Raw genomic sequence first — 20,013 nt, forward strand, 5'->3', positions numbered from 1 at the left:
ACACTGCGTTAAATCGCAGTGTATTTGTTTTGTTATCTAATCTAAAGCGTTAATCGAACAAGTCCAATTATTAACTATTCATTCAATCACTGTCGAAACATAAGCTGTAACCTTTAACATTGTATTGCATTTATATTATGTAAGCATTGTTATTACTTATAAACAAATAAAATTTAAAATTTTCATTTTTTCCTTGGGGGTGCTGCAGTGTTTATGTATGTATGAGCCGCCACTGTGCCAGATGCATAACCCCTTTGCAGGGGAGCAGCTTGAGTTCCTTGTTTGTTATTCCATCCGGATCCGGAGCCTTTTTGTTATTTAGTTTTCTTATGATCCCATATATTTCTGTTGGTGACACGGATTTGTTGTTGGATTGGAATGAGGCGTTTTGAGTTATTTTATTTTATTTTACGCACTTGGGTGTGAATTTTTCTTATGAAATTTATATATCTGTATTGATATATGGGACTGCATTGTTTTCTAAGCTGTCTGCAAATGCTTCTGCTTTTTCCTCATCATTGTAGGCGGATTCTATATATTCACCTTGGATTGGAGGAAGTGTAAAACGCTTCGAATGATCTCATCATTCTCCATCATCCTCTGTGTTTAATTGGTGAATTTTGTTATTCCATAGTCGGTTACGGTGACCCTTTAGGAGATACCGAACCTGGTTTGTTACTCTATTAATTGCTCGTTTATCCGCTGGATCCATTATTGTTCTCTGATATTGTCTTTTTTTCTCTTGGATAAGACGTTTTATATCCTCTGGGAGTTTATTTGATGGTTATATTTGTTACCTGTCTGATCGCTGTCAGTATTTGTTATTCAAGTTTTCACTTCTTTTTCTATATCTTCGGTGGATGTTATGTATGCGGTACTAGGCCAAGGTTTTCCTGGAAGACTGAGGGAAGTTGTTTCCAGTTTATAAATGTGGTGGTGTTTTCCGTTAAATTTTGTATGGTGCCTAGTTGTCATATGTATGTATGGAATCAGAACTTGATCTCTTATATTTGTTTGATAGCTGTGCGCTATCTTTTTTAATCCAGCTACAGCTATATATCTAGTATATCTAGTATACATCAGGTTGCTCTGTAGTGTGTGGGTTCAGTGGGTCCTATCACTGTTATATTTCGTGAAGTGGTATAAGAGTTGAGTATTCTTCCGTTGATATTTGAGTTTCTGCTATTCCAGACTGAATGTTTGGCATCAAAATCTCTGGCTATGATCATTGCTCTGCCTGTATTTAGTATTACATCTAAGTTAGATCCAAGGAGTTTTTTATTTTTTTTTTTGGGGGGGGGGTTGTAGGCTGGATGTATCCTGATGTGTTTTTCATATGTATTTCAATTCCTGTGGTTTCCATGTATTCTATTTGGGGTTGGGCTATTGAATTATGTTTTATGTTTCTTTTGAAAAAGATAATGGTGCCTCCTCCTCTGGCATAGGATCTGTCTGTATGGTAAGTGCTATAACTGTTAATTCTGATCTTGTCACTTGGACGAAGATGTGATTCATTTATGAGTATGATGTCTGCTTGGGTTTCTGCTGCAAACTCCTGCAATTTTTTGGATAGAATTTCTGCTAACAATCTGTAGTGATTTAGGTTTTCTATTATCTATTAGGCTTATTCATTAAGGATTTCAACAAGGAGTGACTGTGTGTGTGTGCCTTAAGATGATATCCTTGGCTTCTTGAGTTGGGTTGCCGGAGTTCAGCAAGCATTTCACCTGTGTCTTGTTATGTTCAGTGGGATAGGTTTGTTGGTTTGCTGTGACTGATTTGGTTTTGGGTCTTGTCGTGTGTGGTTTGATGGGAGGATGTGCATTCTTGTATATATAGGTTTGCTGGTTTTGAGTTGTGTTTAGGTTTTGAGGAAATGCTATGCAGCCCTATAGTTTTGCATAGTTTGCAGGGTGTGGGCCTCCACAATTTTACTAGTTGTGTGCGGGGGGGAGGTTGGTATTCATTTTTTGCGTGTTTGCCACATTTCATGCAACGAAATTCAGCCTTGCAGCATCATTGTGCATGCCCAAATTTTTGGCATCTGTGACATTGCGTTGTAGTTGATTTATATGCTTTAATGCCTCTACTTTTATATAACTAGATCACAGATTGTCTGGAGATTGTATGTGTTTTTGGTCTTTACTTATTTCCACTAGAATTAGGATGTTTTATCAACTCTCCGCATTCGGTTGATTTTAATTGGGCTAAATCCCTTAAATTGGAGGTCTGCCGTGACGTCTAACTGTATTGTTTCAGTTATCCCTCTTAATACCACTTTTAGATTCTTCTCACTGTTGAGTGCAAATGTGGTATGGCAAGTTGTCTAGGAAATTGGTTATTTTTCTGTAGTCTGCCGACGTTTTCGGTTGTATACGTATTTCTTCTTCCATGTTTGTAGCTTTCGTGAAGGTGATATCTGAAGATTTCAGTGCGGATGTAACGGAAATACAGTGCTCTTTAAGACGACTGGGGGTTCCCCTTTCTTTAGGTTCATTATCTGGTTCTATCTCCGCTGTAGAGGAGATTTTCCTTCTTTCTTTTTGACAATTTATTTAGAATTCTGTGTTGGTTTCCAAAGACTGCTGAATGCTATCTTGGGATGCAGCATCCTCTAGATTTGTGGAGTGTCCTAATTCTGATTGAGTCAGCATACTTCCGTCATTTAAATCATCCATCCTGTCATCTGACTCCTTTCCCTGGTCAGCTGTCGCTCAATAATTTTTCTCATCTTAGAAATTCTCTGTATATACTTCTTCGAATATGGTTTTATGGTTTCATTTAGATTTTTGATAAGTGGTAATTTAGTTTTCATTTTTGATAAGTGGTAATAATCTTGTTAGAATAAAGTTTGAGAGGCTGGTCCTAGAACCCAATATAAATATCCCATAGATGAAATCGATCTACCAATAGGAAGCAAAAAAATTGCACTTAGTTTTCTGAATTATAGTACTTACCAAAACATATAAAATAAAAAAATTTTTACACACACACACACACACATATATATATATATATATATATATACATACACAGTGAAATACTTGATCGAACCAAAAAACATGATTAAAATGGCGATCCTACTCCATCAAGAAGCAAACGAAAACATTACGTGTCATTATTTCACTATCTCTTATGATTCATTTTTAAATAAACCCAGTACTACGAAACTCGAAGCGTCGGAGGTGTATTTTCCGTAAGTGAACTCTCGGTCGGTGTGTAAAGTATTTATTTACTAAAATATAAAGAGCCAAAAGGCTTCATTTTGCCGATGCAAAATTATCTAAATTAAGTGGATATTAAATCCAACATCATTTCAAAGCTGACTACAGAAACTATATATAGAAGGGCGAGTATATGTATGAGCGTTTTAGCGTTCATGCCACCTATCATGTTTGGCTAGGGCAACTCGTAGTATGGCAGCGGGCATATTTATTTACCGCATACCGCAAGCTCTCTGGTCATATTTATTTATTTACTCGAAACTTCTATAGTTTCTGTAGTCGGCTTTGAAATGATGTTGGATTTAATATCCACTTAATTTGTATAATTTTGCATCGCCGATTTGAAGCCTTTGGCTGTTTATTTTTAGTAATCATGAAAGTTTTCTTTATTATTAGGTGACAACTCTAGGGAGACCATTCTGCTCCATCCTTCCCTCTTATCAACATACAACTCCGTCTACTGTTAGTAATAGCACCAGTCTATAAATTGTGCGGGCTGTTTATTTGCCCAAATGCTTAATGAAAAACACTGCTAACTGTGATATTTTAATTGACTAAATTTTAAATATTTTATCCCTCAAATATTTTTATTTTTAGTAACGAAAACAAAAAATATTAAAAAAAAAACTTGGGCTTTCGAAAAATCCCTATTACAAATGATACTTGGGGAACTGTTCTAAAAAAGAAACTAAGTAAAAACTAATTTTATTTAAAAAAAAATAATTATATAATTAAGGTGGCTCCATAGTACAGTTGAAAGAACAGCGGAAAATTGCGCTCGATTAGAAAAGACCTGAGTTCGATTCTCGTCGTGACGAGGAGAATCATGAGCTTTTTCCATTGAAGGTGAGTTAGCCAATCTCATACAATGGCAGCAAGGTTTTTCTCTAGAAAATTTGAGTTTTTCATCCCGCAAACAGACAAATCGGCTTTCAGACAAATCTGAAAGCCGATTTGTCTGTTTCGGGATGCATACAGATAATAATGTAATGTTGTTGGCAGCAGTGGAGACTGAGATGTCTTTAGCAAAATAGAGTAGAGTGCCCTCCCGCGATGAGTCCTTGGACACCCTCTAGGTGCCACGTAATAATAATTAAAGTATATACATATACAGTACTTCATTTTCCACTGCGGAGTTAAGGGCATCCCTCAGATGCTTTCCTTCACATTTGGGTCTTTAACTTGTTCAAGTATTTATATTTATATATTTAATCTTTCTACTTTTCCTTTTTTATTGTGTCAGTTTTAGAAAAAATTAAAAGTTAGTCCTTGCCTTGTTGAGGTTCTAAATAGCAGAGTAGGAAATAATTGTCAGACACAAAAATATTTTTTTGGGGAAAATTTGGAGAAAAGAGCAAAGCTAATAATAATGGCAAATACCTATCCGATTTCTGCTCAGGATATGGATTGGTTATTACTATTACTAACACAATGTTCCAACATATAAAAATGTGCACAAATTCACATGGAGAGAAGAGGCAAAGAATAAGATAAGAAGTCTCATTTAAGAAGTCTCATTGACTATGTTATTGTTGATAGTGATGTTTTCTCCCTGGTGCAGAACACCAGAGTGTACAGAGGATTTGAAATTGGAAGTGATCCCTATTTACTCTTGACCAGACTAAAATTGAATTTCACATTGAAAAGAATAACATGCAAGAAAGTTAAAAGCGAATAAAAGTTTAGCAGCTCTCAAATGTAAACTGTAGACTAAAATACAGAAAGGTTATTGAAGAAAAAATGAAAAAGTTTGAGAACAGGATCCAAACCTTGCAGATTCAGTGCCAGGCCTTGAAGAAAACCCTGATTGATTCAGCTAGACAAGGCATGTGGTGAGGTTGTCTGCAAGGATAGAAAAATCAGAATTTCATGCTGGACACAGGAAGTGAAAGAGGCAATGAAGGAAAAGAGAGCTTATCAAATCAAAAGTTCCTAGCAAAGAGTGTAGCTTGTGCTCTTGGAGAATACAGAGAGAAATGTAAGATAAAAAAGCTAAACACTGTAAAACGAGCTAAAAAAAAGTCATGGGAACTTTGGTAAGAACATAGAAAATAAATATCAAGAGGATGACAAGATATTCTGGAGGTTGTTGAAGCTCAGAAATGGAGGAAAGAGTGCTATAAATGGAATTAGATTAGAGATGATAAAGGTGACATGAAAACCGGAGAAAAAGATGTCCTTGATGTATGGATATGGAGTAATTACTTCGAAAAATTGCTAAATAAAATAAAATATAAAACCAGTGACAGCATGGTGGTAAAAACACGATATAATCACAAGAAAGATACATACACATTTTAATAATATATATATATGTGTGTATATATATATGTATATATATATGTGTGTGTATATATATATATATATATATATATATACACACACATATATATGTGTGTATATATATATATATACACACATATATATATATATATGTGTGTGTATATACATACATACACACGTGTGTGTATATACATACACACGTGTGTGTGTGTGTGTATACACACGTGTGTGTGTGTATATACATATATATATACAGGATGTTCGGGATAAATTTGACATATTTATAATTAATTATATTTTTCCGTAAGTTACATGTATTAACACACACTTCTCTTCATTTAAAAGTTTGGACCCTTCTTCATTGATATACAAGATGTCAGAAAGGATGGATAGCTGGAACCCACCTGAATCATGGAAGAGAATAACTTGTATCATCATGATGATTCGTGCCCGCCATCAAAATAAGGATATTACGACTGCTGCCCAATGCTCCCTGAATACAGTAAAAACAATCAGGAATGAACTAGACTTGCAATGGTGACTACGAGGATGTAGCAAGAAGAAAGATCCCTAGCAGACGATCTGATTGCGTTCGTACAGCAGAATTCCTCGCAAATCTGCAGGAACAGGTGTTGAAGAACCCTGGCATTGGAATTCGGGCTTTGTTCGTGGAGTTGCTAACTGTAGTCAAGCCCTGGATAACAAGGGTAGCCAATGGTAGGCCGTATGTATGGCAGCAGGATTCGGCCCCTTGCCACACCTCTGGGAAAAGTCAAAAATGGTTGTCTGAAAATTTCTACGACTTCACCAGTCCAAATGTTTGGCCTCCAAACTCCCCAGACCTTAACCCCATGGATTATTTTGTATGTATGGGGCGCAGTTGAAAAAGACACCAATCGCACTTCCAGTAATGCAAAAGCCCAGTTAATGGATAAAATTAAAACAGTTTTTGCGGCCCTTCCCAGGGAGACTGTAGCATCAGCTTGTTCGAGGTTCCGAAGCAGAATTGAAGCTGTGATCGATGCTAATGGTGGTTATTTTGAGTAAATCTTGTTGATAGTATTGTAATTTAATTAACTCTGCCTGTAATGTTTTTTTGTCAATTCATTAAATTTATAATAGATACAAAGATTTTCTTTTTCCTTACGAAACTGTCAAATTTATCCCGAACACCCTGCATGTATATATATATATATATATATATATATATATATATACCTTTATTGTGTGTATATATATATATATATATATATATATATATATATATATTTATATATATATCTATATCGTTTCCAAATTCTAGGTGCTAAAGAATATACGAATTATTTATATATACGATATATATATATATATACGAAATATCGTTTCCAAAATAAATTATTTATATATATATATATATATATATATTTAATAGGATTATGGTATTGTGTGTAATAAGAGTGTAATAATTGTGTGTTCTGTTGGTTACAGTGGAGCATTTGCGTTGTAGGATGTTGGTATTTCATCAGGGATTTTGTGAAATCTTGTGGAAGATTATTTTATTTTTTGAAATTTTTATTTTTAATATATAAATTTTATTCAATTAAATAAATATATATATATATATATATATATATATATATATATATATTATGTGCCAGAAAGTAATCAATTTTTTGAAATTTTTAATATAATTTATATTTATATTTATATATATATATATATATATATATCTGGCACTATATATATATATATATATATATATATATATAGTGCCAGAAAGTAATCAATTTTTTGAAATTTTTAATATAATTTATATTTATTTAATTGAATAAAATTTATATATTAAAAATAAAAATTTCAAAAAATAAAATAATCTTCCACAAGATTTCACAAAATCCCTGATGAAATACCAACATCCTACAACGCAAATGCTCCACTGTAACCAACAGAACACACAATTATTACACTCTTATTACACACACAGTGCCAGAAAGTAATCAATTTTTTGAAATTTTTAATATAATTTATAGATTTTATTATTAAATTAAAGAACAAATTAACATTATTCAAATCGCCATCGTTAATTATATTATATATATTATATATATATTATATATAACCTTATTCCATTCCAACGATCTACTAAGTTTAGAATTCCTTTTCTGAAAAGTTTCTTTTTCTTTGGCGGCAATAATTGATAAACTCCTTTGGGCATCATCTTGCAAACGGAAGGTTTTATTTCTTATGTCTTATCTTATGTCTTATGCTGTTCTAAGGACCTGACTAGGGGCAATATCCGGCGAATATGGTAGAAGTTCCCATCCTGCCTAATTTTTTCTTGAGTCATTCTTGCAGAATGTGGTTGTTTGGCATTATCTTGTCTTGCTGCAAAATTACCCCTTTTCGTTTAAGAAACTTACCACTCTTATGTGTGGTAAGATTATTATTAAGGCATATGTGCTTTTGGACAGTTGACCATGATGAATTAAGTTTCTCTGCTAATTCTTGTATGGTTTGTTTTGAATCTGATTGAACGAGTCTTAAGAGCATCGTAATCTATCTATCTAGAGTATCTAGAGTAAGAGGTCCATCCAGCTCAATTTTTTTTTTTCTACAAATCTAAATCTCCTAAGCTATCGCTGACATTTGTTAACCTTCAATACGTCTCCATATATATATATATATATATATATATGGAGACGTATTGAAGTGGTGACGTTGGTGTGTGAGAGAATGGAGGCATCCGCCTCCATTCTCTCGCACACCAACGCCACCTATCTATATACCACACTATATATATATATATATATATATATATACACACACCACTAGTGCATTAAATTATTATTTTATTTATTAAACAGACAAGTCCATCCATGCCCACAGCCTGTTTTTTTTTTTTTTTTTTTGAATTTCAATTGTTTTCATTAATAGGTATTATTTTATTATTATTAAAAAAATGTCACTAACAGCATCTGCTCCTGGGTTTTATTAAATTTGACTTTTAAATCTTGTCCAAATCCGCATTATGAAAGAGACACAAGATAAGATAATAGCAACTGTAATTTTGGATGGCAGAGGATAATGTATCCTCCATAAATGAACAGTCCTTGACTGATGAAAATATATATATACAATGCTATCTTTTGGTAAACAATATTTGCTGTATTGCTCTTTTGGGAGGGTTTTATAAATCTATCTTTAACCAATGATCATACGTAATACGTAAGAATTTTAAATAAAGCTAAAAAATCGTGTTCCGATACCTGCGGGATTTTCGTAGAAAAAACTGAAAATGGTGCAATTTACTAAAAAGCTTCTAACCCCCCGTCTAATAACGACCTCCAAATGCACCACCACGATGCATGTTGCGTGGTCCGCCATTGCCCCACTGCTGTCAGTCTAGCTCATTTCCTCTACTGATCATATCATAGATTAGTTTACGTGAACAACGCGTGGGGAAATGTGTGACCAGATTCCTCTCATCTACCCAAATAGCGTCATCTTTCCCATTATTTCAAGCAAAAATTATCAGCAACTAAGATATGTATATGTATATGTAGAGCAGCGAAGAACTGCATGATTGGTACGGTAATAACAAAAGATTACACCAACCAAAGACAAATTATTAGCATTTCAACAGTTGAGTTTAAATGCTAATTCTTTTCAAACTAATTCCGTAATATCAGAAACACATTCACTATATATTTCTTAGTTCGACATGTTAAAACTAAGAAAAGGTGGTATCAAGGATCAAGCAAAACCATGTTCCACTGGCAATTTTCAGCTATTAATTAAAGGAGTCATCATTTCAACAAATTGCAATTAGAAACAACCAGGATAAAACGGCACTAAGGAAAAAAGTATCAATTAACGTTTTAATCTTTTGTCAATCTAGTGTACTGCCAGCACCTTGAGGGTCTCAGTACACCAGAACGACAAATAGTAAGAGTAAGATGACTGATATTTGCAAAATGAATGTGGAAGGTTTCAGCTTTCTTTGTTTCCAAGCATGTAATCCATTTCTTAAGTCTAAACAAGATTTTCACCCAACTCACAGCCTTGGCAGTGTCATTAGACTGACCTCTAATGATCCATTAGATTTAAGTATACTAGTAGTCTACAAATTAACCTTTTCAATCCAACACAGCTGCTGGATGAAAGATGTACTCAGTGGCGAGCTATGGAAATTTTAACAAAGTGCTCACATTGTCGAATAAAAAAAAGGGCCATATTTCACACAAAAACATTTATTAATACAGCTTGTGTACAAATGCCAATCAGAAACTATGAGGAGACAATCAACCTGTAAAGGCTATCAATTTTAAACAAATATTTCATGATCTAAAATGTGAAATATTTGCATGTGTTAATTTAACTTAAGAAATGTTTTTCATAAGTATCAAAATATAAGATAATCTTTTATAATTGCACATATGAAATGTCCATATTTTTTTTTTTAATAAACTTTGTGCGATTTTTTTTTTAAACAAAACTATCTATAATAAGAAATATTTATTACGTTTACAACGGTACCAATCAAAGGGCATTATTTTAGTCCTATTTATGCAATTACCAAAAGTGAATTCTTATTTGTAAAATAAGAATTCACTTTTATAGTAACAGTAACTATATTTTTTTTTTAAATAAAATCAGTTTGTTAGGTTACCGTATGAGTTCGCTTAATCTTTTTTGAAAAAAAAAAAAAAAAAGTAAACAAGAGAGGCTTGAAAATTTGAGGAATTTAACAAAGGGCCCAGGGAGAGCCACTCATAGCTCACCACTGGATGTACTGCAGGTGAAATGTATCTGAAAAGATTACTCATATTTTGCTGCAAGAAATGAAGAAACTCTTTACTTGCGTTGCTTATTAGAAGCCTGAAGTCTCAAAAACTGTGGTATAACATAACACTGCAATGAAGCAAATCTACCAAACAGAATTAATACTACAGAAGTCTTTGACTGACCTTTATTGAGTATAGAAGGGGAGTCTGTAAAGTTCACGTTTTAATTTAGTCAAATTCAAATTTAGTACATATTTGTCTCCAGGTTCCTTGTGTTCGTGATTAATTCCTGTTTACATTTACAGAAATCTACTGTCCTCTATCCTAAGCCAAATTTTCCTATAGTATTAGCCTAAGATTGTGTTGTCTTTAAGTACAATTCAACCTTCAATTTTATTAAATTTCAAGCAAGCTTCCTAATTTGTAATGTGGTACCATTAACAAGTATTTTATTTTAAGAAAATGGGGAAAAAGATGGGATTTTGAAAACTCATGTGACATGAAATGTCATGTCACATGAAAATCTACTGGTAAGAAAGGAAGTTGCCATAAAGAAAGGCAAGTTGCTTTCCCTTAATATTTAAATTTGAAACTTCTAGAAAAACCAAATTTTCTGTGGTAACCTTAAGCTAACAAAATTTACTCTTAATGAACAGATTCTTACCAGGACAAGCATGGAGTCACAGCAACTACAAAGGGAAGAAGTGGAAAAATGTTCTAGGATAAGAATTGTAGAAAGTATTTTAAAAATACCAAGCAATTTTAAACCTGGTTTTACTCCATTTCCCAAGTAGACAAACAAAGCAAGTTTGTGCCTGCAAGTCTAGCTGATCCTACAGGTAGTAGGATCTTGGTAGATCTACCAGCTAGATCCTACCAAGGCAACTTGTGGTAAAGGTGGCATAAGTTCCACTCACTAATCTTAATATTTACCCTTAATGCCAAAACACATCTCCAAGAAGGGGATGCATGATGGTTTGTATTAAAGGCAAGAGGCCACTACCTTGGTCTTGCACTACCTGTAGGATCAGCTAGACTTGCAGGTGCAAACTTGACTTGTTTGTCTACTTGGGAAATGGAGTAAAACCAGGTTCAAAATTGCTTGGTATTTTTAACATTTAGGATAAGAATTCTATATTTAAAAAAAGGTTTAAATAGTTTTCCCAAAGTTACTGTGAGTTGAGTGTATTATGTAACACCTTTAAAACATACAATTTATAATCCAAATATAAACAAATTTATTTTTTTATTAACCAAATATACAAACATGCTACCTATTACATTATATGGAAAACATCCCATGCAAGAAAACCTTTGCACTCATAGCAAACCTAGACACAATTTGAACAGGCCTATGTACTGTACACCCAGACCCATGTCAAAAAAAAAAAAAAAAAAAAAGGAGAATCCATTAGGGTAATCAATGCATCTTGATTAACAACACCATTGAAAATGTTCAAGCAGCAATAACCATGAGCCTCAACAGTATCCAAAACACCAATATAAAAACTCATTTAACGAATTAATTGACCATGCCAAATGCTGAGGGAAGAGTATATTGATTTCAATAATTATATAATTGGCCTGTATTTTATTTTCTATCAAAAGTTCTGTTTAATTTAAAAGACAATATGGTAAAGAGATCTTATATGGTAAACAGATCCTGTAAGCAGACAAAGCCCATGAAAAATGTGAAGCCAAAATTCAAACTGATTTCAGATACAATAAAAACCATGATTACAAAGTTATTTCTCTAAATTAGCATTAAGTAGTCTACAACAGCTTTTATTGGAATTTTTTCAACTTTGCAGTGTTTAATGGAAGCTAGAAACAGCAAAAGTTGATGCTATTTCAATTTAAAATGTTTGTTTTATCCAAAAAAATGTATTTGCAACTCATGGACTTATAGCAGATAGGTTGCCATAGCAATTGTCATGTGTTTATGGGAAGCATAGGATGTTACTGATTATCCCAATTTCTGAAATCAGAAAAAAGTATCGCATTAAATAATCCATAGAAGGTAAATTAACAACTTGTAGAAAAGAAATTTAAGAAAACAATTGTAGAGAAAATTGAAAGAAATAAGGCTCAAAAGCAAATTAATGGGTTTATGTGACAAAGACCAGAAAATGATCAGGGGTGACAGCAATGAGTATAAACCAGAACATGAATCATTTGAAAACCCATTCAGAAGAATTGTGCACTTGTTTATATGCACATAGCTGTTCAAGCTTTCAGATTATCTTCCAAATTCTTTAGAACAGGGGTTCTCAACCTTTTGCAGTGGATTACCACTATATTTAATTTTTAATTCAAGATATTCAGTGGCTCACATACCATAGGTTGAGAATCCCTGCTCTAGAGCATCAGTTCCCAAATGGTGGAACACATACTGCCAGGCATACAAAATAATCAACAATGGCCTGGTTTAAAAGGGGTAAACAAGTGGAAAAAGGTTAGGAACCACTGCTCTAGATGAAGCTTGTTGTAGGCATTTGATCTACAATTTCTGGGTAAATAAATTTATTAAAAAGCTGTTAGTTGCTAAAGCACAGTTCCTATTTGAAATTCAAATGGGAATTTGCTACATGGCCTACTCAGTCCATTAGTCCCTTTTTGAATGTTTGTTTAAATTCATGAGCATATTCCATTTTAGCATTAAGGTGTCTTGAGCAAGTTCGGTAGGATGTCTTAAGGGTGATGAATTTTGCAGTTTAATTGATAGTTTAGCTTGTTCTAGTGGTGGTTTTGATAAGTCCTCTTGATCATTTGCTGCTGTTGGGAGGGTATGAAGCCTAATTATAGGTCTGCTGTTTACTTGCAGATTGTATTGTAGTTCCATGTGGAGTTGCATTAGCAGGGTATGCGGATGGGAAGATTAATTCAAGTCTTTTGTTGTAGACTTATAGGCATCACATGAAGACAGCATTTATTGCAAGTTTTAGTTCTAGGTCCTTACAAATGCCTGGTATTTTATGAGTTTGCAGTGTTTCCATTGGTAGGTTGCTGAATTTGAAGCTGTCAAGGTGTGTGCTTGGCAGGGATACCTTGTGAATATTCTGTGTAGCCAAGTACTCTAGATATTCCTCCTCGTGTCCTGACTGTGGTCATGGTTGGCAATTTCTTCACCCACTGCATTAGGCAGGTGATCTTTGTTTATATATTGTAAATGTTATATTTGATGTCCTAATATGTATGCTGATTTGATTGCTTGCAATTTGTTCCAAAGGCTTGTGTAGCTGTAAAAGTACTCTAGAAGCTGAGTAGTAATCTGTAATTTATTCTTAGTGTTCAATTTGTTTTCCATGCTGATCATTTGAATTCTTCTGTATGGGATTTTGGCACATGCAACTTTTGCTGAATTGTTTCTAGTTTCTTTTAGTAGAAAAATAGCAGTTTTTCACAAACATCAAATCTGTTGGATTTGATGTTTGTGAATTTTATTGTGTAGGGCTAATACTTTAAACAGATGACTACTACAACAGGCCAATTCATGGCTTCATACCTGAGTAGGGAGTAAAGAAGTCTAGAAGCCATTCCAATTTTTTAATTAATAATTTGTCAGTTTTTTAGATCCAAAAGAGAAATGGTTAGAAATAGCAGATATTGTTTAGCTTCTTTATAGGTTGCTCTCTAGCATAATTTGATTGATTTGCATTTATTCTTTAGGCAGAGATACCCTTCTAGGTGCAATGTAGCTACTTGTTCATGTTGAAGACCTAGAGCTGTTAACTCATTGTAGTTTATCCAAAAGGGGGATTATGGAGAAACTTGAGCAGAAATGCTAAATATTTTGTTTGATTTCTAAAGTGACACCTGTGGAAAAAACTAGTAATTACTGCAGCTTTTATTCAAAATGTGGAAAAAAAAACAGACTTTGCACAAGATTAACAATTAGATAGTCTAATGAATGACAATCAGTAATATTCAGAATGAATGATAATTGTGAAATTGCAGGCATTGAAGCCTCAGTACAAGAGTAATCAACACTCAAGTTCAGTTAAGAGGTGTCAACTCTGTTCATCCTTGGCAATGCCTTATGTAGAAATTCAGTTTTAGTAGACCCAAGCTATTTTTTTTATAATCTGATTGAAGAAAAATGACTTAAATTAAGCTATTGGTGTAAAAATTAGAATGCATACCTCTACTGCAAATTTTCAAAAGTGCAAAATGGGTGGGGAACAACAGGGAATTTACTTACCAATGCTTGAGATGGATCTAACCATTCGTGTCATGAATCCAGGAGGTTGGTTGCCTCCTTGAGTCATGGTTGTCAAAAAAAAACCTACCTCCATGAGACCAGCCTAACTTTTTTAGTATACCTAAAAATCTAGTCAAGAGACTAGATAAAAAAAAAAGGTAATAGATCAGACCTAGTCTTTCCAATACTTGTCTTGGACAGAAGTTGTAGATCTTAATAGATTAGTATTTTTGTTTAGGATCAACATTACTCTAGTCAGTCTAAATCAACTAGATCTTTCCATGCAAAGAGTCAGAAAGACTTAGGTCTGATCTATGAAAACCTATTTTTACCTGGTCTCTTTTGACCAGGTTAGTTAGCCTCATGGAGATGGAGGGTTTTTGTTGTTTTTTTTTTTTTACCTGGACAAGCAAACTGGCATGTTGCACACAAGAATTTACAGAAAAGAATATAATGTGGAAGAGATAAGATCCTCACATTTATGCCTGTATTGAACTACGAATCCAGGAGGTAACAAACGTCTTTAATACTGACAAAATGGTTAGACCCATCAAGCATTGATCAGAATTAAACAGCCTGTTAAACATGCCCAGGAAACCACCCAGTCTGAAGATAGATTTAGTATAGATTGCATTTTTTAACCCATATATTTTGGGTAAATAAATAATTTATTGGTCCTTAATTAGTAGAACATTAATATATTAAGATTAATAAAGCCACCAACTATGCATTAGAAAAATAGAATAATTAATTCTAGTTCAAGGTTCAGTCAGGTAACCTGACTGAACCTTGAACTGCAATAAGAGGGCATTTTAATGACTTCCAGTACATGCTATTTTCAAATGGCATGTTTTTGCAATGAAAAAACCCACAAATGTTGCAAAAAATAGAATAGATTCAACCAGTATTTTAATATTAATGATTTCATACAGGCATTTTAGAATCCTAGAAAAATCACATTAAAAAATAACAAGTAAAAAGATGCATGTCACCAAAAAAAAAAAAAAAAATCTGGTTTGCTAGACACTAAAACCAAATACAATTTGAACAGATTAGTTAAACATTTCAATTTAAAATGAGATTTAGAATAGCAATGAGATGATTTTACAGATTCTAAAAATTTAAATTTTACCTTGTAAGGCAGCTTTCATCACCTGAAATAAAGAACAAATTTTCAGAAAGGAAGTTCCATATTAGAAATGAAGATGTCATAGAGTAAAATTGATATACTCAGCATTTAATTTAATCTGTGATCATCAGTGTTCACAAGAGGTGTCAGATTAATTTCATCACTGTAATTAAGTTAGTATTTGGAATTGCAAAAGTACATATAGAAACAATGGACATGTCTTAAACAGGAACTTTAAAATTTAATACAAAAAAGGAATCAAATTTGTTTTGATTCCTTCTTTAAACTAATACAAATGAGTATTCAAGTACTTATAAGAATCAGGGATATGAACAGATAGCATGAATGCTAAAAATAAACAAGATCTGTTCTTTATTACTAAATCAGGCAGATTGATAATGCCCATTTGACATTGGAAATCTGCTTGTCATGACTGGTGGTACACCTAGCCAGTGGGCTAGGTGTATCAAATGTAAAGATGATCATGTCATAACCCAAATGACCATCTATTTAGGATGCACCTGTCATCTTTAAGCTCCATTAAAATTACTGACAATCCATCTAGACATGTTACTCCTTTCAGATATATGGAGTAACATGCCATCAATACAACAGTTTGATTCTTATCCCTAGACAAGAAATTGCTGATGTGGTTAACTTTGACAGAAGCTCCTCAAGCAAGTTGGTCCCTGATCAGACCATTCAGAATTCCCTTTATGGATGAATTGACAGCAAAAGGAATGGACCTAATTGATGGAGAATGAGATAGTAAGGAAAACAAATGCAAGTAAATCTACACAGAAGACAAAATTAAATTAACTGAAAATCATAAATGTGTACTTACCAAATCTAGGATTATCATCAAGACAAACCTAAATACAAAATCCAAAAATTAATGGTCAAAAAATAATTTACATATAAAGCTGCATAAATCTCAAAATATTTATTCAGAAATATTATCACTCATATACATCAGAAGGTGTCCTAAGTTATTTCATCATTATAATCATGTTAACCCTTATATGAAAATAAAAAATAAAAATAAAAAAAATACTCACTCTGAAAGATCCATTTACGAATCTGTATAGAAGTATCCTATGGGAAGGGAAAAAACCCAATATGTAGAATATGTATTGATCAATTACACACCAAAATTCAAGAATATTGCTACTCAGGAAGGGCATTTCATTTCTCTTCATTTAAATTAAGAGGTGTCCTAAGGAAATGTCATCACTGTAGCTAAGTTAGTTGTGTTATCCAGTTTTTAATTATATAGCTATAAACATTCACCAAATGAAGTTATGCACTTGACACTTCTGCTAGTCCAGAAGTGTCAAGGTGCTAGCTAATCTTTTCTAGATAGAATCCAGAAGTTAGTATAGCATTGTTTTAATATTCATACATTTTACATAATATACACCACTACAAATAACCATCCAGACACCTTTTATTAGAAATCATGGTACATTCCAGGTTTAACATAAAAATTTGTACAGATAGTAGAAAGCAGTATTTCATTATAGCAGTTGAATACAGGTGGTATGGAAACAAAATGAACTCAAGGTTCATGGACTGTCACATTGATGCCATGAATCTTTATGAAATTCTGTTAATTTTTAAACTTCTCAATAAAATTCTGCAATTAATTTTTCCCCTATTAAAAACTTCAGGGCACGTCAGCAACCCAGTTGCCATTGCAACTGGAGCATCCAAAATCAAAAGTCGACAATGTGACCAACAAATGGAAACTTTCTGCCATCACTAGTGCAGGAAAACACCCAGGCTGGCCACCAAAAATGTCCAAGAGGGACAGAAGGGTGTTGAAATGGGTAGCATGCAAAGCCTGGCTATAATCAGCACAGACCATCTGATGAGTTCCACAGCACCAGTAACATCATGATGAGCATTAATGCTCTAGGAAAAGAACTCTATTGGGTTTCCATGGAAGAGCAGCAGGAAAAGTCAAACAAGGTGGCTTGCCTAGCAAGAATATGAACCTGACAACCAGCTCTCCAGAGCAATGAATCAAGGTTCACCTGTTTCCAGTCTGATGAACAGAAAATGGAGTTCAGACTGGAAACAGGTGAGCCTTGAGATGGTGGCATGCATTCAGCTGGTTTGAAGTGAAATCACTGGTCATTGTCTGTAGTTCCATGAAGGCAACTCAGTACCTTAATATTCTGGATAATCAGGTAATGCCCACACCGCAGTTTTTATGCATTTATTTCTACCAAGATGACAATGGCCATGCCACATAGCTGCAGCTGTTATAGAATGGAATGGAGTGCACTAGCTGACAAAGTCCTGACCTCAACTCAAAATACCTGTAAGTAAAATTGGAATGGTATTGAGGTCTAGAGAAGTGCTTTGGACCCCATGAATTCAGTGTGGCTTTGGAGGAAGAGATAAATTACACTGATGTCTGCCACACACATTGGTGGAAAGTTTCCCTCAGAGGGTGCAGGTGATTAAAGCCAAAAGATCCCCTTTTGGCTTTGACAGGCTGATGTTAGGGTTTGCCTGATGGTATAAATTGCTAGTGTCCAGACAATTACTGGTAGATTGTGTATACAATCTACCAGCTTAAAAGGCTGAATATCCCAACATGATTTGTAATTTTTTTCATTTTCTTTAATTACTAATATGCAGTCTTGAACTAGCCCAGTAAAACAATAGCATTCAAAATTTTCTGCAAAGGGAAGCAGTTCTAAAATACAGATACCATAAGAGCATGTCATGCTAAATTAGCTTATAAGCTATCCAGATTATGCAGAAAGATAACCACATTCTATTTGTAACAGATGATAGAATTGTCAGTTCTGCACAACTAAAGACCATCAGGGCATGGACTAGTCCATGCATAAAGATGTGCACGGACTAAGAGAATACACATGAAATAAGTCATTTGACTGACTATCCACACTGTTTCCATGTTTCAAAAGAAACGATTGATAAAAAGTCTGATAGTTTGTAGTAAACAATAGCGCAAAATCTAGTACTTATAGTTAGGACTATTCTCTATAAGCAGCAACAGCACTTCCATTGCAAAAAATAAATTAGCACATTCAGCATCTGTAAAGATGTGCACACAAAATAGCTACTTCTTGGTCACACATGATTCAGGAGGTAGCTTCAAACAGCTGTATCTCCAAATACATTGACAACTGGACATATTTAACTCAGAAAAACCAATACTGCAACCTACCAAAATATTTACTATTCCTTCTGAAACACCCTGTAAAATTTCTTGGATTATGCAAGAAGTGTATATTAGTGCACATCCACAACCATTAAAACTAGATAAAAACACATACCAGTCAACTTTCTTCCTTTTAATTTCCACATGAAGCACTTTGAAACCATTCTAAAAATAAAAACAAAAGCATGTCAATAGCAAATTAACATTACTATTAGTCTAAGAGAAAGATTAAAATGCTCAGCTACTAGTAATTCATTCATGAGCTTTCTGTGCTCTAGCCAAAGTCATCATTGCCTTAAAAAAAATATAAGGTAATGCAAGGAAGGAAAAACTTACCTTATTTTCAGATGCATCATTTTGCAGTTTTACCTGCAAATTATAAACACATGCATTAAAAATAATGCAAGAATTCATCTGGTAATTGTTAAAAGAAATTTAATGCTCAGATGTGAAGAGAAGTTTTCATTACATATCAACGACTCTAGTCTGAATAAGATTTCATCACAGCATTACTTTGATACAGCACTTAAAACTAATTTTAATTCAACAGCATCCTGTATACCCTTTGAAGATACTGAGCAACTGATTCAAATTTACTGTAGGTGTCATTTATTTACATTTTCTGAAGGTTGACTCCAGATGCTTACTGAAGATTAAATTGCTAAACTTGGATGAAGAGGCTAATAAGCAAGCAAAGGAAATTCTAAATGGTAAAAAAATTAGCAAAATTTGGACACCAATCTAAATTGAATAGGTATCTTTTGCAGTAGAAAACTTGGTTTAGAAACCAGTTATCCAACAGGTTTCTGTATGAATGATTAAATGCCTCTGATTTGGTATGTAATTGGTGAGACTACAACCTTAAAGATCAAGGTATGTTCAGGATTTCTGGAATGTCCTGCTTTAGTGATGTTGACATTTTCTCAACCCTATTTAGCATTCTGTTAGACCTTTATAGTGGCAAGTAATAATTACCACATCAAGAAAACTTAAGTGACTTTGAAACTAAAGTAAAAAAACACTTTAGTCAGAAAAATTTGTGTATCTTTTGTTGGGATAACTTGGGAAGACAACTTTGTCTTTTGCTAATCAAAGGAATATGAACATATTCTAAGTTAAATTAAGAGTTTTATGGAAATCAGTTCAAGGAGAAAATTCTTAGATGGTCTTTTTTTCTGTTCATGTTCATTATTATTAGTGATGCACTAGTG

The 20,013-nt window shown here is 33.6% G+C and overlaps 1 protein-coding gene across 1 annotated transcript in view; it reads right to left on the reverse strand.

The window, feature by feature from the left end:
* Window positions 1-20,013, reverse strand: part of LOC150095027 (uncharacterized) — a 152,891-nt gene that overhangs the window by 127,743 nt on the left and 5,135 nt on the right. Inside the window, exons 2-6 of the mRNA XM_090410926.1 lie at window positions 19,139-19,171; window positions 18,918-18,967; window positions 16,662-16,698; window positions 16,448-16,475; window positions 15,607-15,628 (exon numbers count right to left, since the gene is read on the reverse strand). Of these exons, the coding sequence (XP_090267052.1) occupies window positions 15,607-15,628; window positions 16,448-16,475; window positions 16,662-16,675 (64 nt within the window). The 5' untranslated portion in view covers window positions 16,676-16,698; window positions 18,918-18,967; window positions 19,139-19,171. The remainder of the gene's footprint in view (window positions 1-15,606; window positions 15,629-16,447; window positions 16,476-16,661; window positions 16,699-18,917; window positions 18,968-19,138; window positions 19,172-20,013) is intronic.

This window comes from Typopeltis vanoorti, chromosome 21 (assembly GCF_054136105.1).
Source record: "Typopeltis vanoorti isolate ZY-2024b chromosome 21, IOZ_Tvanoo_1.0, whole genome shotgun sequence".
Classification (NCBI taxonomy): domain Eukaryota; kingdom Metazoa; phylum Arthropoda; class Arachnida; order Uropygi; family Thelyphonidae; genus Typopeltis; species Typopeltis vanoorti.